The sequence below is a fragment of the Fundulus heteroclitus genome, chromosome 7 (assembly GCF_011125445.2).
Source record: "Fundulus heteroclitus isolate FHET01 chromosome 7, MU-UCD_Fhet_4.1, whole genome shotgun sequence".
Lineage (NCBI taxonomy): Eukaryota > Metazoa > Chordata > Actinopteri > Cyprinodontiformes > Fundulidae > Fundulus > Fundulus heteroclitus.
The window spans coordinates 25,053,322-25,074,097 of record NC_046367.1 but is presented as its reverse complement, the minus strand read 5'-3'; the positions used below and the strand labels follow the sequence as shown (position 1 = coordinate 25,074,097).

At 42.5% G+C, this 20,776-nt stretch overlaps 2 protein-coding genes across 2 annotated transcripts; one reads left to right on the top strand and one right to left on the bottom strand.

Annotated features, from left to right (window-relative positions):
• Nucleotides 1-125: 125 nt before the first annotated feature.
• ccdc173 (coiled-coil domain containing 173) lies at nucleotides 126-8,555 on the top strand. Its single transcript, XM_036139268.1, has 9 exons — nucleotides 126-416; nucleotides 3,473-3,675; nucleotides 3,779-3,952; nucleotides 4,043-4,248; nucleotides 5,122-5,278; nucleotides 5,368-5,507; nucleotides 7,028-7,220; nucleotides 7,295-7,459; nucleotides 7,568-8,555. Exons 1-9 carry the CDS (start codon nucleotides 365-367, stop codon nucleotides 7,919-7,921), a joined length of 1,644 nt encoding a protein of 547 aa, XP_035995161.1. The 5' UTR covers nucleotides 126-364; the 3' UTR covers nucleotides 7,922-8,555.
• Nucleotides 8,556-12,965: 4,410 nt separating this feature from the next.
• Nucleotides 12,966-20,543, bottom strand: ppig (peptidylprolyl isomerase G (cyclophilin G)). The gene is made up of 13 exons (XM_021321855.2): nucleotides 20,406-20,543; nucleotides 19,830-19,904; nucleotides 19,516-19,590; nucleotides 19,319-19,426; nucleotides 17,714-17,758; nucleotides 17,534-17,621; nucleotides 17,399-17,428; nucleotides 17,176-17,315; nucleotides 16,892-17,072; nucleotides 16,614-16,799; nucleotides 16,430-16,520; nucleotides 16,150-16,289; nucleotides 12,966-14,721 (listed from the first exon to the last, which is right to left on the bottom strand). The coding sequence occupies exons 2-13, from the start codon at nucleotides 19,885-19,887 to the stop codon at nucleotides 13,791-13,793; spliced, it is 2,073 nt and encodes a 690-aa protein (XP_021177530.2). The 5' UTR covers nucleotides 19,888-19,904; nucleotides 20,406-20,543; the 3' UTR covers nucleotides 12,966-13,790.
• Between the last annotated feature and the right edge of the window lie 233 nt (nucleotides 20,544-20,776).

The window sequence follows — 20,776 nt, the reverse complement described above, 5'->3', positions numbered from 1 at the left end:
TGATATTTATCTAAAAGATTTGATTAACTAATTAATTATGAAATATCGAGCGTCTTTAGCCGGCACACGCCTGCGGTCTGTGATTGGTTCCGCCGTTGCCTGGATACGGTTCAACAGAAGCAGCATCGAAGGGTCGGCGGCCAGGAGCTACCGGAGGTCAGATCTGACCGATAAGGCGTTTTGATTGGGTGTTTAGGTCTGGGCGACGTCTGTGATTGGTTGTAAAAAAGAAAATAGGTGAAGTGGAAGCTGTTCGCCGATCCACTTTATCGCTGTTTGCTGTAACATAGCAACTAGGAATGCAACCTTTACTTTGGTATTTCTAATCTAACGAAGCTTCTACCGAGCAGAGCAGCGCATAAATATGGCTTCGGTGGCTCAGTACGGCGGCTCTCGGAGACGATTCAGTAAAAGCGGTGAGAGTTCAATAAAAAGTCCTTGACGTTTAGCTAGTTTCCTCAGTTCCCGAGCTGTCCCGTCAGATAGAGTCAACGTAACCTTATGTTGTCATAATGCATTTAGTTCTTACCAGGGAAACCCGGAAAATACTATTTATTTTAAAGCCCTCCTTGTTTGTAATTCTGTAGAAATTGTTTTTATGTTCTTGTAAGGCTTCAGAAACGGGAACGAGTGCCATTCAAAGACTGAATTTGTTTATTCACAAAATCAATAATACAACTGCATTGGTCTCCTGCAATGCGTTGCAACAATATTAATGAACTTTGACGTTTTTTTTGTTTTTGTTTTTTTACCGCACATTAAAAGCACGGCCTTCAATACATTTGAATTAGATTTTATATAATACACACACAGTCTTTATAACTATGAATTGGAAGGGAAATTATTCACGGTTTTTACATTTTGTATGAGGCAAATTCTGAAAGGCAAAGTTGTATTTGGCCCGTTTTAAAGGGGACGTATCACGCAAAATCCACTTTTTTTTTTAGCTCTTGAATACATTTTCCCATGTACCTGGAGTTTGTAGGAGCGCAGAAAATTAAATGTATTATGTCCAGGTGCTGAATATATCTTTATATTATTTAAGGCTCATATTTTTCAAGCCATTCAGCTTTGTTTTTTTTTTTTCTATTTCGTTTTTTAATAATTACATCACAGCGTTTGCTGCGGAGCTGTTAAAACAGGCCATGGACTTCCACCTGACCAGTCTCGTGAATCTGCCATTTGTATTTTTCAGAGTGATTTTGTAGTCCAGGCGGAAAGTTGCCGACGCTACAGGTGAAAGTTAAAATATTGGGTTGTTGTTACACCGTCCCACCAGCATACGCCATACGTGAAAAGCATGATGTGTCCCCTTTAATCCGACACTCCTAAACATCAATACATCAAATTAGAAGTTATTCAATGATAAATTAAACTCCATCAGTGTGTAATGTGATCTCAGTGTAAATACAGCTTCTCTCTTTTTTTTTTTTAACAAATACTGTACCCACATATCTGGCAAGAAGAAAACCATTGTTGAAAGAGAGCAACAAGAAGTCCCATTCGTAGTTTGGTACAAGCAACACAACAAGAAGTATAAAATAAAGTGCTCTCATTAGAGGAGACAAAAAAAATCAGCTTTTAAGCTACTCTGCAAAATGTAAAAAAACAAAACAAAAACAGTGCAGATCATCCTGAACGCGCCATATGTCCAGTGAACCATAATGGTTGCAGCATCAGTCTGTAGCCATTATCAATCCTTTGTCCACCGGTCAGAGTGGATGGAAAAACCGACGGGTAATCCTGTATGAGACCCTTTCAGAGGCTGGAATAGACTTTAGATTGGGGCAGAGGTTCACCGTAACAACCCCACAACATACAGCCAGATCTGGGGTGCCAGAGTTGTTAAGATCATCATATTTATGTGTTATTCACGGCCTAGTCAAAGTCCAGACCTAATCCAGTTGTGACATGAAAATCATAGATCCGATGCTCTGACTTATTGTAAAGAATAACCACCAAAGTGTCTGGTTTCTAGATTTGCATCAATTGTAGGGGCATAACTTAATAGATTTCCAGCTGCATTTGCAGCAAAAGATGTTTTTTTTACTACGTTTAAAACCAGGGGAATAAACCAAGAGCACGCTGCACATTTGAAAATCCCATATCTGTTTCCTTCCTGTCGATCCCACTAAACATCAATAGAAAACATTGTTGTTTTTTTTTCACTTAACTTTTATTTCAATTTTTGCAACTTACATAGACATATACATACAAGCCCACATCCAGTCTGCTCTTCTTCACTTACAGTATACTTAGAAGAAAAAAACGTTGAAAGTATATGCATCGCTTTAAACTTACAAGTAAAGTAGGTCACATGGTTAAACATGTGTAGCTTACAAACATAAATATAGTTAGTAAATAAGTAAGCAGCGCAAATGGAGATAAAAGAATGAAATAAATTAAAAATAATTAATAAATAAAGATAAAGGAGACGCATAATATATAATAAAAAAGAAATAAAAATAAAATAAAAAAGAAATAAATGAAAATTTACTGCATTAATATGGTCATGGCCGGTTTCCACCTATTAACAAATATGCCTTTTTGAAGCCTCAGACAATAAGTTATTTGTTCCATATGATAGATTTCCCAGACTTTTTCTATCCACATTTTATACGTTGGCGGGTCGGGCTTGAGCCATTTAACTGTTATGCATTTAAGAGCCGCAGTCAGTAATTTGTGTAGAAGGTATTTATTTTCCTTTTCCAGTACTGTCATTTGATAATAATCCAAGCAGTACCATCTCAGGATCTTTGTTAAAGGTTTTCTGAAATACTTTTCTAAGTGCCTCAAATATCTCGTCCCACATTTTTCTCAATTTAGGGCATGTCCAAAATACACGAGTTAAATTACCAATGTGTGACCCACAACTTCTCCAGAGTGTATGGATCCCATTTTAGATTTGACCGCTGGTGTCCTAAAGAATCGTATTATTACCTTCCACCTGAATTCTCGCCATGTATTAGAGTTAGTGACTTGATGTGCTTTGGTGCATCTTTCCTCCCACCTGTCTTCCCGGATATCTATATTAATTTCACTTTCCCATTTTTCTTTGGTCTTCAGAGCTTTGTTGGGATCCATAACATCACCGTTTGTTGAGTTGTGACGTTAGGAAACGTGACAGGGCTCAAAGGGGCATGAACACTTTTACGGGGCCCCCGTGTTCTGCCTGATGTGCCAAATTGCCCCTTAGAGTACAGGCCTTAACAAAAAGCAAACAGAGCCATCACCATGGCAAAGGAGCAAACACAGAAGGCATTTTAACCGAGAACTCCCAAAGAGTAGAAACCTGAGTGGCCCCACTACACACTATCCGTGCATTTTTATATATTTGACCTGCAGAAGAGCTTTAAATTACTCAGGCTTTACCTAATGCAATGTCACAAGCTGAGGATCTGTTCTCTCTTCACAGTTATTGTTTTTTATGCTATTCTTGCTATTTATGCTATTATTTGCTCTTCTTTCAAAGCACCAGTGACGAAAGATGAATTACTCCAGCCTCCAGATCTCCGACAAGTCACCTTCTTAGAGCAAACGGACTGGCTGAGGATTCAGGATAAAGCGAACGGAGTCGACAGAGACGAGGAGCGGCTTAGAGAGGCAGAAAAACACAGGGAGGCCCTGCATGTGCGGTCAAAACAAGTTACCGAGCTGTGGCCTGACACCGAAGCTGTAAGCGTCGGCGTAACTCTTTTCTCACACACTTTGCTTCGGCAAAAATCCGGCACACAAACGCAAAAATATGAACCGGCTGCATGTCTTCATTTGTGTTCAGGGTCAAAGGCGAGAAAAGCTGAAGGCAAAGAAGGCCCGAGAGCAAGCAGAGGAGGAAAAAAAGAAGCAGATGGATGCCGAAGAAGCCAAATACAGGGAGGAACAGCAAAAAGAGACCTTGAGAAAAGCCAAAGCTCAGCTGTACTACCAAACCGACCGGGTGAAAGGACTACACGTCAGTACCGGAGTCAAAACTCAGCCCTGTAGATATTACATCTAATTAGGCCTGTGAGAAATCACTGTTGCTTCTTCCCTCCCCCCCCAGCGAGCGCTCCTGCTCACAGAGGTGCTGAAAGAGAGGGAGGCTCAGACCGAGCTGCAGCAAAGGATGAAAAGCGCCACTGAAGACGTGGAGAGAAAGTTCCTGGAAGTAATAACGAGCAGAGAGGCCGAGGCCTTGAGGAACGAGCAGGAACGGGCCGCGCAGAAGAAGCTGGAGAGACAGGCGGTAGCAGATGACCTGAAAAACCAGTAAGGCCTCATCAGCCCGTTACTGCATGCTTAGTGTCCGGCTGCCTGGGACTGATGGACTAACAGCGCTCCACTGTCGCTCTGCACGGTTTCCTGCAAAATTAAAGCTTTTTGCACGTTTTCAATGTAGAAGCACAAACGTTAACACTTTATTTGAAGGGGTGTACATAAGACTGACATTACACTGTCATAAACATGACATAACACCTGTTATGAACATAAATGACTCTTTATGAATGTTTAGGACTGTTGTCATTAATTGTCATTCGGTAAATTATGACACTATTAAAGCAAAGTTGACATTGTTTAAAATGTCTTTGTTATGACAAACCCTTAATTTAACCAAATCCCAAATCAAGCCCTAAATTTAACCTTGTCTCTGTTAATGTCAAGTTGTCATAAAGAAGACATTTTAAACAACAACAATTAATGACAACAGTCCTAAACATTCATAAAGAGTCATTTATGGTTCATAACTGATGTTATGTCATGTTTATGACAGGGTAATGTCAGTCTTATGTACACCCCTTCAAATAAAGTGTAGTATTTTACCGGCATTTAATGAGAGGGGCCGAAAACCAGCACACAGTAGTCGTGTAGTCAGTAGTCAAAGATAGATCTAGATCAAAGCATATTCGTGTTAAAAACATTTTCACTTTTCAATTTTGTTTTCAAAAGCCTAATTTTCCTTAAAGTTTACTTTGCGCTGGCTTTGTTTTGCGTAACTCCTCTTAAAATACGCTAAAGTTTGTGGTCATGATGTAACAACACTTGAAAAGGTTCAAGGGGTGTAAATGTTGCAGTGAGGCCATGTAGATGTAAAAGCAAGGCGCATAAGTCGCATTCAATCTCAGAAACGTGTGCCTTTCTTAGGATGAAGGCACACGAGTTGGCACTACAGCAGCAGAAGCTGGAGCTCCAGAAGGACGCAGAGGAAATCCAGCATCTTCAAGAGCGTTACCAGATGGAGCAAAGAACGGAGTCGGAGCGACGGGCAAACCAGAGGAGGAGCCTCGTTCACGCTCACCTGGTCAATCCTGAAGGAAGAGGCGGCTGATTCTGAGCATGCAGAATATTGACCCGAGGTTCTGTTTGTTCATGCATTTCTGTGTCCCTCAGGATCAAGTCCATCAGAGGGCGCTAAGAAAAGAGCTGGAGGCCCAAAACCAGAGAGCTGAAGAGGAACAGAGGAAACTCTTTGCCTCGACCAAACAAGAAATGACAAAGCTAAGGAAAGAAAGAGAGAAAGCGTTATTTAGGTAAGCTCCGGCACGACGACGAATACGGCCGCATCCTAATAAATGTATCTATTATTGTCTTTTTTAAATTGATTTCAGTATTCAAATAGTTAAACTAACATATTTAGCTTCATTACACACAGAGTGATCTACTTAGATAGATAGATATCTTTATTGTCATTTTGTACAAAAAAGGGTGCGTACAGAACGAAATTTCGTTTGCATACAGCTTGAAAAGGAATCACTCTAGAAATCATTCAAAAAATCACAGTATTTTTCAGGATAAAGATGCAGCAGCGATTTATGTAAACAATTGAGATGAAAAACAATGTAACACTGTAGGCAATAGTCCATTTAGTGGCTTCAGCAGTCCAGCATTCTGAAGCATATGTGCAAATGTATGGATGTGCAGTTATGCGAGTGTGGTGCAGAGTCCATTTAGTGACTTCAGCAGTCCAGCATTTTGCAGTCCAGCATTCTGAAGCATATGTGCAGATGTGTGAATGTGGTACAGAGTGCGTTTTTCGGCCTCGACAGCCCAGAGTGACTAGCAGTTCAACAGTCTAATGGCAACCGGGAAAAAGCTTTTGCAGAACCTGGAGGACCTACGGCGGATGCTGTGGAAACTCTTCCCAGAGGGCAGCGGGGAGAACAGTCCATGGTGGGGGTGTGAGGTGTCCCTGATAACCCTCCACACCACACAGAGAGACAGCTGGTCAGAATGCTCTCTATGGTGCTTCTGTAGAATGTCGTGAGGATGGGCGGGGGCAGGTGGGCTCCAGGAAGTACAGTCTTTTCTGTGCCCTCTTCACCAGTGACGTGGTGTTCACAGTCCAGGTGAGGTTGTCCGTGATGTGCACCCCCAGGGACTTGGTGCTGCTGACCTCCTCCACAGCTGAGCTGTTGATGAGCAGTGGAGTGTGGTGAGGCCGGTTCTTCCTGAAGTCGACGATGATCTCCTTCGTCTTCTCCACGTTCAGGATCAGGCTGTTGTCTCTGCACCAGCCCACCAGCTGCTCCACCTCCTCTCTGTAGTCCTGGTCGTCGTCGTCTCTGATCAGGCCCACCACCGTTGTGTCGTCTGCAAACTTCACGATGTGATTGGTGGTGAACCTGGGGACGCAGTCGTGTGTCATCATCAGGGTGAACAGCAGGGGGCTTCAAGCATTTATTTCTATTCGCACGAGTTTTGGCCTGCAGTCGATGAAAAGCCAAAAAGATGTTGTGTCTCGGAAAGGTAGAATATTGCATAACAGCGATAACAAGTCATTTTTAATACAGAAATTTTACATGTCCATGGTCGGCTGTGAAAGGTCAAGGTAGAGAGGTGGTCTGTACACCGGTTATAAGCTCATTGTTGGACAGTTGACAGCTACATCAAGCTGTGCCCCTACCGGCCTTGTGGGAAAAGTGCAAAAACGATAACATAAGACTTTTCTGCTTGCTGCTCTTCCATAAAAGTCAGATGTCTGGAGTGCAGAACGCGTGCGTTTTTTGATCCCTCGCCTGTGTCGCTCATCTGAGCCCCTGTTCCTCCGCAGCGAAGCTCAGCGGCGCAGAGAGAGGATTATGAAGCAGCTGACGGCCACGCAGCAAGAGCAGACTGCCAACGAGGAGCAGAGAATAGCCAAGGCTCTGGCCGAGTGGGACGCCAAACAGGCCCAGCAGCAAAGGGAGGAGGAGAGGAAGAAGTCGGAGATGTTAAAGTCGATCGCTGCCCACAGGGAGTATTTGGTAAACAGAGGCACATTGATAACACTCCATGCAGTAGTTGCATAAAGGTTTTTAAATACAAACTGTTTCACTAGAAAAAGCAAAAGGAGCACTTGGATAAAATTGCAGAGCAGGAAACCAGAGACGATCTGCAGGCTAAGAAGGAAGCTGACAGAATCCATGAGCAGAAGCAGCAGCTGATGGCTGAGAAGATGAGAGAGGAGCAAAGAAAACTGCGAGAGTTCAACGTCGCGCAAATGGTACCAGCTGAAAAGCTCCAGCGGTGAAATGTTCCCTTCCAGCATTTCATTGGCCCTGATTTCCTCCAAGGTGAGGGTTTTTTTGTTCTCTCTCTCTCCCGAACACAGGCGGAGAAAAGCGGCAGGCTCCAGCGGATGAAGGAGGAGGAACGAGAGCTGGAAGCGAAGAACGCGAAGCTCGCCGCCGACGAGGAGGTCCAGTTCCAGACGTACTCGCGGCGCATCATCAGGGCAGCGGCGGACGCTCGGAAAAACGTGTTCCCGCTGTACAAAGCGGCCAGAGGCGGGGTGGGAGGCGGGCACGGGCCCGTACGCGGCGGCGTTCGGCCCAGCTACCTGGTCCAGGACAGCACCGGAGCTCAGATGCCCAGATACGTGTCCGTGACCACAGAGAGCATCAGGAAGCTTCACGAGGCCGGAGACATGGACGAGGCCAAGAAGAGACTGGGTTTCACGTGGTGATGGCTCGCTCACTGCCGGGTGAGTCGCTTAGCAAACGCTTTCAGACCGCGTCAGCTCAGTTTGTCACGTTACAGCCACCAACTCAATGCGCTCCACTGGGATCTTATGTGACAACACAAAGCAGGGCAGAATTATAACGAAGAAGCTAAAGCTTTTCGACATTTTTTTTTTTTTTTTTTACAAATAAAAATTTAAAAAGTATGGCATGAATCTGTATAAACTTAAAAACAACCAAAAACATCGCCTCGTCGCCTTTTGTAGCGGTGACAGCCACACGTTCTTTGGGGGGGGGGGTTATTGCTACCATTGTTGGCCTTTTAAGAGGGTTTTAAAGTTCCCACACAAATTTTGAATCGCACTTAGGCCTGGACTTTGACTAGGCCGTTGTAACAAACCAATGTGCTTTGAACTACACTTTCAGCCTCTAACAGGTGTTTAGCTGTTCAGGAAAAATCCTCCCCACACATAGCATCGCGCACAAGTTGAGTTTTGAGTGTTATGTGACCCGCAGCACCTTCTACCACAGTGGTTCTCAACCGGTGGGGCGCGCCCCCGCGGGGGGGGCGCCGACACTCTCCCGGGGGGGCGCGAGTAGGCTACAGGATGGGAGTGGAAAAAAACTGGAAAAAAAAAATTTGCACTTTTTTTTTTTATCACTAAGCTACTTTCATAAAAAGTTAAAGTTTTGTATATACATAACTCCTGAATAAAAATTAAAATGTGTTTGGACTGATTTAAAAAAATAAGTTTTGAACAAATGGCGTAGCGCGAGCGAGCTATTTTTAGAAACGTAACGTCACGATGACGTCACATCACGTGGTACGCAGTAGGGCAAGCTTGCATAGTCCGCCGCTGTTTTGCTGTAAAAGAGACGTGCGTTACCCTTGGTTTTACTCTGTAAACGACTGCTTTTTCCAAATCTAAAACCATGGTTTTTAAACATTGTTGCTATGGAACGTGCAACAGCGACTCATATGCTGATCGGCCGCATATGAAGGATGTTTTCTTCAAGACTGCCAAGGAGAAATGTGTGCACTGGTACACCGGTGCGGTCGGCCTACACAACAGTTCAACCCGGAAAAAGTTACCAAATTCACCTACATATGTAGCAAGCATTTGTCGGAGGAAAGGGCACAACCGAAGAACATCCTGACCCAATTCCAGCGACATCAAGTCAAGGTAAGAGTATTTTGGTGGCCGACATGTTATTAATGAAGCGCCTGCTACCATGATAGCATATAGGCTATCATGGTAGCAGGCGCTAACATGATACCCTGCTACCAGGATAGCTTACTCAAAAACATTTCAAATAAGACAAACATTAAACATATACTGATCCCTGGACGGTGATTACAAACAAAAAAACGGCCGATGACGCCATGACCACCGCGCAGGAAAAAAAAAACAAAGCTTACCGTTCGATCAACTCGGCCCGTTTTCCATTTTTTTTAAGCCCTCAACACTCAAGCCATCGTTTGAGCTGAAGGTTGGTGTGTTCTTCGACAGTTCGACCAGTAATCCGTGCGCCTGGAACATCGTCTTGGGAAAGTTTAACGGCTGCAAAGTCGGTCATATCGCTGTTTCTGTTGTGCGTGTAATAGCTGGTTGCTACGGGCGCTCTCTACCTGTATGCCCTACCTAAGCAGCAAAAGCAAACGAGCAGCAAACGAGCTATCAATTGATATGCAGGAACAGCTTATTGAAGAGTGACAGTAGAGTGAAGGAACTCTTTAGCTCCTATCCTCTTTCGTCATTCTGGGCAGCATTGATGCAGGAATACCCGGAACTCTGTGACGTCGCCTTGAAGATTCTCCTTCCTTTCGCGTCGACATATTTGTGTGAGGCAGGATTCTCAAAAATGACTGCACTCAAAACAAAATACCGCAATCGTGCACAAATCGAGGATGATTTGAGGCTATGCTTATCAAACATTGAGCCAAGAATTGAGGATCTTTGCAAGGCAAACCAGGCTCAGGTCTCACATTAACATCACCTAATTATATAGCAATAGCCTAGTAATGATAATAGGCCAACTGATGATAATAATAATAACAACAACAATAAAGCATGTAACCTCATAATTATATAGCAATAGCCTTGTAATAATGATAGGCATATACTACTCATAATAATAATAATAATAGTAATAATAATAATAATGCCTGCAAGCTCACATTAGAAGTCTGGTGCTACTGCCAATTATAGCAATAGCCTAGTAATGATGATAGGCCTACTGATGATGATAATAATAATAATAATAATAATAATAATAATAATAATAATAATAATAACAAAAAAAAAGCATATAACCTCACAATTATATAGCAATAGCCTAGTAATGGTGATAGGCCTACTGATGATAATAATAATAATAATAATAACAAAACAAAAAAAAGCATGTAACCTCACAATTATATAGCAATAGCCTAGTAATGGTGATAGGCCTACTGATGATAATAATAATAATAATAATAATAATAACAAAACAAAAAAAAGCATGTAACCTCACAATTATATAGCAATAGCCTAGTAATGGTGATAGGCCTATACTACTCATAATAATAATAATAATGCCTGCAAGCTCACATTAGAAGTCTGGTGCTACTGCCAATTATAACAATAGCCTAGAAATGATAATAGGCCTACCTACCGCTACTGATGATGGTAATAATAATAATGTGGGCCTAAAAATAATAGCCTAGGGCTATCTATCTATCTATCTATCTATCTATCTATCTATCTATCTATCTATCTATCTATCTATCTATCTATCTATCTATCTATCTATCTATCTATGCAAGGTAGAGCGGGGCGGGGCGGGGGGATGGGGGATCTGGGCGGGGGGCACTGGGGCCCCAACTGCAATGAACCAGCTTTGGGGGGGCCCAGCTTGCAAAATGTTGAGAACCCCTGTTCTACCACATGTTAGCTGTGCCCCTACAGGTCTTTTGGAAAAGTGCAAAAATTATAACGTAACAAGACTTTTCTGCTTGCCACTCTTCCAGAAAACTCAGATGTCTGGAGTGCAGAAGTACAGTAATAGCTGTCCTGTCAACTCTCTCTCCTACCAGAGCTGTGGATCTCTGCAGCTCCTCCAGAGTCGCCATGCCCCTGCCGGGTCTGAATAATGCTCTGCTTGCTCAGCCACAGCTTTATGTCTGACCTCCGTTGTGGGTCTTTCTCTAAAAGAAGCACCCAAGGCCCTCAGCTGTATCTACATTAACAATAAATAAAATTTTAATCAATAATTGGACGACTAATTATTCCTTAACTATAATTATAGGCCTGTTTGCGCGGTAATCAAACTGGACCCCCTGTAGTTTGTTTGCTGGGCAAACAGGTCGGCAGATGTCCGCACCTCATCCAGCGCCACCCGGGAACCTGCACCAGGATCTTGTTTGGGGGACTCCAGCTCGACGTTCAGCACCACCGGAGCTGCTGGTCATCTTCTACTCTGCCGTCATTCAGGCTGTTTTGTCCACAGCCATCGCCGTGTGGTGTGGCTCATCCGCAAGACTACACTGCTGTGAAATAAAACTAATATGCCTTTTTCTTTTTTCACATATAAACAAAACAAAAAACCCATATTGTTCATATACCAACTGAAGCCAATTCCCTTGATTGTGCACATTTATGGCCTGATTTGTGAAGGCAAATAGTTTCACTGGATTTTAACTACAGAGAGCATTGCAGGTTAAATAAACATTGCCACGTTTTTCGGGATACTTACGCATACATTTTTTATTTTTTGGGAGATTTTTCTAGCGCTAGTGGTCCTTTTATCCAACGTAGGCTGTGAGGAAACGGGGTCCGAGAGGTGGGGCAGACATGTGGCGAAGCACCGCAGGCCGGAGTTGAACCAGCTCCGGGCTGCTACTACCATCTAATGTAGAACAGATTACTGGATCAATGTGTGCTTTTTTTGTCTCTCTTGTTGTGTCTGTTCTCTGTGTTCTCTAACCCCCAGTCGGTCGAGGCAGATGACCGTTCATACTGAGCCTGGTTCTGCCGGAGGTTTTCCATCCCACTGTCACTTTATGCTTGCTCAGTATGAGGGATTGCTGCAAAGCCATGGACAATGCAGACGACTCTCCCTGTGGCTCTACGGTTCTCCAGGAGTGAATGCTGCTTGTCAGGACTTTGATGCAATCAACTGGTTTCCTTATATAGGACATTTTTGACCAATCTGTATAATCTGACCCAATCTGTATAATCTGATTGAACTTGATTTTGTAAAGTGCCTTGAGATGACATGTTTCATGATTTGGCGCTATATAAATAAAATTTAATTGAATTGAACCTGGGTCAGCTGCGTCGAGGACTCAGGTCTGTACGTGGGCTGCGTACGTTTTATTTTCGATCTGTCACAATCATGCACAACCTCCGTGGTTGATCACATAAAATCCCAGTAAAAATATATTTAAGTTTGTTGGTGTAACATGGCAAAATGGAAACCATCTTAATCAGCGTTTATTCATCACAGACCAAACGTAGGTGGCCCACTGTTGTCAGGGTATTTATTTTGCTTTTTTCTTTCTATACTTGAGCATTCTCGTCTCAAACTGAGCTGTTTTCTGGGCGGAATCTGGATTTTCGGTGAAACACTAAATAACTCTGGGATTTTTATTCTTAGATTTAGGTTTTCCATGTCTTGATAAGCATGGCAGGGAAATAAATATACAAAACATGAGTGTTTATAGATTTTATCCTCTGTACCAGTATTTGAAGGTTGTATCCATTTGTTCATCCATTTCCTTATGCTGTGATTTCTGCATAGTTTGTGTTTAAACCCTGACCACCAGGGAATATCTGCAGTGATTACAAAGTGAACATTTATAGTTAAAAAAAAATAAATGGAGAAATGTACTACAATTAAATTGACTTTTGCCCAGAAAATGTAAGATTTTTGTTTTGTAGTGTTCAGGTCAACATTTTCTGTAGATGGTTAAAGGAAAATCAAACAGATAAATTTAATATGAAAATATTGAGCTTCTAAGCAGTCCCCCCCATTTATCAAGGTAAACAAAGACACAGGCTCAGCTAATTAACGTCAAGTTTTTTTAATATTACTGTAATTTTGATTTGAAGTGATGTTTTGGTCTCAACATTTCCAGAATATTACAAAAGAAAAGAAAAAAACAATACAATTAGGCTTTTTATTTTAATCAACACTCCCACATGTTTCCAACCAAAACTTTGTACAGAGTTGACAGAAGACGCCTGTATTTCACAGCAAGAATCGCTCTAAATAAAGTCGACCAGATTACAGTAAACGTTTGGTTATGTAAAAAAGAAACAAGTGTCGTCTTTTTTTTTTTTTTTTTAAACAAATCAAACAGGGATAAGCATGCAAGAAAAAAAAAAAAAAATCATTTCCAGACCCTTTGCTTTGTAAAAATGTATGGAGGCTGCAGTAAAGTTAACTAAACAAACTGATACCAGGGATTCTGGGAAAGCAAACTAAAAATGATCAAATCTTTAAAAGAAGCAGCCGTCTGAGCTGCTGGGGTCACGTAAGACAGAAATGAGACTCGGTAGCTGCTCGTCCCGCTCTACGGTTCACATTTAAACGTCAGCTCCAGGTAATTCTCTCCATGCTGGCCTCACAGGTTCCTCTGACGTTCTCCATGATTACACCCATGACCGATTTCTCTCTTCCTGTCCAGCTAGCATTAGGGTTTGTAGTTATACATTTGGGAAATTATGTGTTAGTTTCTTCCTCCATTCAGTTTTTATTTTATTTATTATTCCTCGACATCCATCTGCTCCAGTTTCTATAAAGCGGCCCTTTTTTTAACCAGTTTGGACAGGAGCTCTGGAGGAACCGAGGACTTGAATGTACCTGCAGATGGAGGCAGATTGTGGGTAATCAGTCGCTGTCGGAGCTAGAGCTGGAGCTGGACCGATTTTTCTTGCGATCTTTTGTACTATCTGGTCTGGCCGGGCTTCTCTTGTCTCTGGATCTATTTCTCCTGGAGGAATCTGGACTCTTGCGTCCCTTCCTTCTTCCTCCTCTGTCGCTGTCGGAGCTGCTGCTGCTGCTGCTGCTACTGCTGCTGCGCCGCCGTCTTCGGTTGGAGGAGTCTCTGTTTCTGTCCCGTCTCTGAGAAGATCGCTCTCTCCTGCGGCTTCTGCTTCTAGAGCGCCTGCCTCTGTGAGAGTCTCGGGCCTTGCTCCTGTCAGGACTTCTGGACCGCCTGTCCTTCTCCCTGGAGGTCCCTCTCCTCCGTCTCTCCCTCTCCTTGCTCCTGCTTCGTTTTCTGGCCCTGTCCTTCTCCGTTTTCTCGTCTCGCTCTTTGGATGATGCTCGGCCGCCTTTGTCCCTGGTTCTGCTGCTGGATCTTCGCTCCTCCTTCCTGGATGATCTCTCCCTGCTTGGTGATTTTGTCCTGCTTTTCTCCTGTTTTTTCCCTTCGTCCTCGTCTTTATGCTTCGTGTCGGATTCCTTGCCTTTACTGGTTTCACGTTCCGTCTCTTTTTCTTTCTTACCGCCTTCTTTGCTCCTGGAGCGCCCTCTCCTGTCGCCGCTTTTATGCTTGCTGGCCTTCTCTCTGCTTTTTGACCGTCGGCCCTTTTCTCTGCTTCCGCTGCGACTGTGAGACTTGTCCTTTTTCTTTGCTTTGTGCTTGCTGTGCTGCTCGTCCTTTTCCACCGTACCGCCCTCTTTGCTTTTAGACCTGTGAGACCGAGGCTTCCTTTCCTTTTTGCCCTCGGCCGCATGTTCGTCTTTTGCGTCGGAGGTCCTTCTCTCTCGCTTTGGAGCGTTTGTTTCTTCATCCTTGGTGTCATTGAAGTCACTTCTGTAAAAAGACGTAATAAATGAAGACTAGGTTAAGAGACTGGACTGCTCTGAGGTAACAATGTGTTGTGTGTCCCAAAATTGCATCTTAATTATTTAGAAAATAAATCTGAAATTATGTAGTCAATTCCTTTTAGTCTAAAAATATTCAGGACCCAAAATGATCTTGAATCATCAAATATTGTGAACAATTAATGATATGGAGGGGCAAAAGTGCAAAAATTTTATTAGCTCGATAACTTATGAGGAAATCTTTTAGCAAAATTGGAATTCATGTTAAAAATAAAGCTTTGAGTATTTTACGGTCCTGTTTGACTAGAACGATGTTTAGTCCCCTCCATCATTAATGCCACTGCGGTTGAGGTCCTTAAAATAAATGCAGCTTTTATTGCAGTAGAATAATCTCACGGTGGGAGTAACAATAATACTAATAATTTCAAAATCACCAGTGTCACACTGTTTGGCACCTCTATAATTGTCAATAAAATAAAACTGGGATCTTTTAAATAGTTTTTGAATTGATCAGAGTTTTGGTTAACTGTCAACTAGTAATAAGTTGTTTCCTGGTTCCATGGGGTATAAAGATGAAGAGACACAGAGGCACATTTCTCTGAGCCATTCATAAAAATGGGAAAGACAAGAACGCCTGGCATCCCAGTAGGGCAGATGTGTGTTGAATTCCCCAAGTCAAGTTAACCCAACATCACTTATGTGGCATCTTTCCAGGCGTACCAACTACTCCAGATACACAGCTTCTTGTTGGTTACAACAACATAGCTTCTTCCACTTATCTAGTCAGAGTGTCCATTAAAATGTTTAAATCAACTGGAAAACAAGAGCTCAAAAAATCTTTTCTATCCCACCATCACAAACATAAACATGGGGCTGAGACTTTAACTACAGTTATGTGCTTGGTTTAGGTGAAACTAAGCTTGAGCTTCTCTGCAACAAACAACCAATGTGTGTCCAAAATAAAACAAAAGGAGAAATGTGTGGAAAAGCACGCCGTGTTAACTTTCAAGTAAGGAGCAGGGCCTGTGGTGCTGCTTTCTCATCCAAAAGCTCTGTGAACCATGACCTTTGTCCAGGACATTTTGACTTATATCTTCACCTACTGCTACTATTCCTCTGTAATGTTTTCTTTATTTTTTGTTCATGTACAGCACTTTGAATCGTCTTATTACTGAAAAGTGCTTTAGAAATAAACCTGCCGTGCCTTTGAAATACTAAAATAGCAATCCAGTCACTAATGGCCTGTGCCATGAGTGGTACTGACCTTAAGTGGTGTCTTAAATAAATATGTTCTGCTCTAAGGCGTTTTACATATATTTACCAGGGCACACAGAAGTGTCTCTGCTCCTCTATGTGTTCAAAGTCACATTTTACATTCCCTAAGTTGCAGATGGTTTCTAAAGTGAGCTGCTCTTACTTGTCGCCCTTAATCCACCGCTCTCGGGTGACGGCCCTCATCCTCTGACGCTGCATCTCCTGGCGCCAGTGTGGAGGAGTTTCGCTTCGGCGATATCGATCTCTGGACCTCGAACGAGAACGTGATGGAGTTCGGTACCTCTGTTGGAAGAAAATAAAGTCTTTTTCAGGAGCGGCACACAGGCAAGTCGTACAAAGGCACAATAAAATCTCATAAACCATTAGCATTATATTTAAAAAAAAATCACAAGTAATCACTGACAGAAAACACAGATGCGTACCCTCGGCCCCCTCCCTTTTATCTTCCTCCCTGATCGAGTGGTAACCAGGAACCTCCTCTGATAGGCTGACTGAGAATTATACAGGCCGGCACTGCAAACACAGAAAAACGAGCCGTGAACACATAAGCAGACAGCGCCGTCACTTCATGGTTTCCCTCCCTGTGAGAGCTAATAAAACACTAACTTCTGTCTGGATCTGTCATCTTTCTTCCTCGGGTCCTTTTCTTCCTCTTTGTTTGACTTCTCGGCCGGCTGAGGACTTCTCCTCATGAGGAACCGGTTCTCTGGGATGGGGGGGATTTCTTCGGGCCGTACAGTGGAGGTGACCTCGTCTTCTTGCTCCTTCTCTTCAGCGCTTTCTACACCGGACCTGTAACAAAGAAACCCTCCCTTTGTTTCTAGAAGCCGTGTTTTTTTTTGGATACGACTAAAAGTAAAAATTCGAGTAAATACGTTTCATACTTTATCTTTTCTTTCTTTTCCTTCTTCTGCTTCTTTTTTTGCTTTTTCTCCTTCTTCCGCTTCTTCGATTCTTTTTCTGACTCTTCTGAACCGGAGGAAGACGCAGAGGAGCTTTCAGAATCAGACGAGCTGCCGCTGGACTTGGTTGAGGTTTTATCTTTCTTTTTAGAAGCTTTCTTCCCTAAAGAAATGTAAAAAAAATAAAATAAAAAATAGTTTGAAGATGTTCAGACCCGTTTTGTTTTTGTGTTTGTTTGTTTAAAAAGCCCAAGGCTCCAACAAACCTTTCGTTTTCGGGACTAGCTCTCCGCAGTTCAGAATCTTCACCTCAGCGTACGGCCGGCTGTTGGGATCGATTTTCTGGTTCTCCATCGTTTGAATGACTTCTTGGCCAGAAATGACTTGACCAAAAACCACATGGACACTAAAACCAGACCAGCTCAGTTAAGCATTATGCAGAGAACACAATCAGTTTGTGTTTTAAAATAAAGATCAGGCGGCTCTTACCCATCCAAATGAGGTGCAGGTTTCGTTGTTCTGAGGTGTCAGAACCGGTCCGTGAACAAAAATGGAAATAAACGTGTCATTTTTCTCAATAACAAGTGTTAAAACCGACATTTATCAAAGAAAAAGAGCACTTACATGAAAAACTGTGACCCATTTGTATCTTTGCCCCTGTTGGCCATGGACAGCAGATACTCTTTGTTGTGTTTGACAGCAAAGCTTTCATCTGGAGGGGGGGGGGGGGGAGAGGATTGTGCTGCCATCTTGAAGCCAACACTGGTTGTGATAACATGACAGCTCAGACAGCAGCTTCCTTACCTTCAAAAAAGCCTCCATAGATGGATTCACCCCCTCTTCCATTCCCTGTGGGGAAAAAACACAAAGAGATGCTTTCAAAATATGATTCCAGTAGATTAAAACTTATTGCGGTAAATATATTCCCAACTGTCACGTTTGGACAAGACGACGTGGGAAGAGCCTCTTATTTTACCCAGGTCATTTTATTAAAGTGAAGGAATTTGAAACGGCCTCAATTATCTGTAATTATTTTACTTGATTTGTTTTTTTATGTACCTGCCATTTAATTTAATGTATCTCTTTTCAATATGTAATTTTGCTGCCTCTTGCTCAGGACTCCCTTAAAAAAGAGGTTTTTAATCTCAATGGGATTTTTTTCCTGGTTAAATTAAAAAAATAATAATTCTGTGACCATTCGTATATAGAAATATATGCTGCTGTTCAGGGGTCCCGCCACCTACTGCAGGTGGGCTGACATCGCACTCTGTTGTCATGAATGTGGGAGAAATACTAATTTCCCTAAAATAAAAGCTGTAGTAGGCGATAAACGATAAACTGAAAATTTACTAACACTGACATTTATGACAACTTCTCAATTTAGCGCGATGCTGATATAAGGCCATATAGCCCAGCCCTAAGCTGTAGTATTTTAAAATATTATAAAACTACACCTTTTTTTCTCTCATTGCTTATAATTGTGTGTAACCGTCTGCCTCTGTCACACCCAAACTCCCCCACTGCGAGACAATAAAGACATTCTTAGTCTTTCAAACAATGATTCTGTTAAGGCCTTTGACATTTTTTTCATTTCAAAATTCATCGTCTCCATAGTCAATTTTTCTAAAAGTATTCTAGACCATTGAATACAAAACATTCCCCTTGAACTGCTTAAATAGTGAACTTATGTGTAGATTCCACAAATCACAAAACAATGCTATGATAACTTCTCATTTTGGGAGTGAGGTATGACTCCATTCCACTTCTTCCTTTTAGCATTTGGACTCCAGTAGAACATCAGTTTTTCCAAAATCTTTGTTATTTGCCAAACAGGGGCTGGAATAACTCTTTAAAGCACAATTTAGCTGCCTTCAATGGTTAGAGAAAATAAAACAAACACAAATGAGCTCTTTTAGAAAGCTGGTAGGCATTTTAAGCAGACCCAGTTTTAGAACCACAGTCCTGAAATCGACACATTCTGTCAGCAGGTCAAGAACCAAAACGCTGATAAATAGCAAAAATGTTAAAATCGAGCAGAGATGTGGCAAGTCATATGTAATTAATGTCATTTAAATATATAATCAAAGTAAAAAAAACATCACTTTATTGTTAGATTTTTGTCCTTTCACATTTACCCCCACGCTTATCTAGACCAGGCAGGAATATAGTCAAATAAAATGACGCCCTTCTGCAGACTTCTGGGCATCTATTCCTTTTATTTTAGATGTAGATCAAGGCTATTAGATTATTAGTGCTTAACAGTTTTACATAAATGACATGGGTTTACAAAACGACGAGCGGAGCGATGCACTGACTAGCAGAGAAGTGTCAGGGTTGGGTTTTGAGGTTAACGTTACGTCCACATCCAGTCTGCACCAAGCACTCCACTCACGGCCTTTTGCAGCTCACCTTCGCTGAAGTCTCCTCCCTGGATCATGAAGTCTTTCACAACTCGATGGAAAAGGCATCCCTTGTAGTGCAGGGGCTTCTGAGTTCCTTTCCCTATGCCTTTCTCGCCTATACGAAACAACAACAACACATCTGCATTGTGAAAACTGTCAGTATGTAGAAAATAAAAAAATAAAAAAGGTGGAAAAGTCCTTCACCTGTGCAGAGGCATCTGAAGTTCTCACAGGTTTTGGGGCAGATGTCTGAAAATAACTCCACCACAATCCTGCCAACTGGAAAAGAGGAATCAGATAGCAGCTTTCACTGTTTGTTTTTCCTCATTTCCACAGACTTTTCTCCCAGCTAATCAAAGAGCTTCCACTTTCTTTTTTTTTTTGGTCTGTAGACCCATCAACAATCAGGATGTCCTATGAATCACCGTCAGATGTAAAAATGACAATCTCGTAATCCCCTCACCTACTGTAGAATAACAATAATAATAAAAAAAAAATACCGATTCCTTTCCTCTTACCTAGAACATTACTGATCCCGACGTCAAAGAAGCATCGAGGGCGAACCTTGATCCCCATGATTCCTCCCTTAACACCTGCAGCGGAGTTTGACAAGTGCCACAAAAACAAGGATAAGCTTAAAATTAACAGCCAAATTGCAGATATTACAATCAAAGATGACGCATATTGATTATTACAATGTAGTAAATAAATAGAAGAGCCACTGAGCGCTGAAACTCGGTTGCAGCAAGCGGACCGCTGGTCAAAGTGACGCTTTCCTGCTACGACTCGCTGGTTAGCTTTAGCCACCTAGCACCTTGGTTCTGTACGCTAAAGCGGTAACCGGGGTCACTTATGCAGAGCGCTTGTTTCCGTCTACCCGCTGGTTACTTTTTTTTTTTATTATTATTATCTCTAGCAGGGCCACACTGACACGTAGGGCCCGACGCTGTTAGCATTAGCCAAAAAACACTCGCCTCACGTTCGCAGCAGCCATGCACGCACGGAGGAGGTTTAACAGCTTCTATGGGAGCTTTTCAGCGTCACCGTTTCCGCTACACGCACACCGAGCCGTGGATACAGCAAATATACAGAACCTGGAGAAACAGGAGGGGTTTCAGTCCATACGCCGAGGAGCTCTCACAAGCGGCGAAGCGCGTGATTTCATTCAGTTAAGAGCCCACTGTTTTCTAAAGATGGCGCGGCAGGAACGTCAACTGGTGTCTGCCGAGAGTCGCGCGAGCCCGTGAACGTTGCAGGGTTTTATGAGCCCCGAGCTTTGCCTGACAGGCGAAACATTCCCAGAGAAGCCACGCCGTTCTCTCAACATGCCGTATAGATCTTCGACCTAAATGACGGTTTTGGATTTAGGTCAAATGTTGTGACGCTAGAACAACTTAATCAAACGTTTGAGCCATTAGTTTCCTTATCATTCAACAAACGCGCGTTACCTGAAAGCTACAGCTGA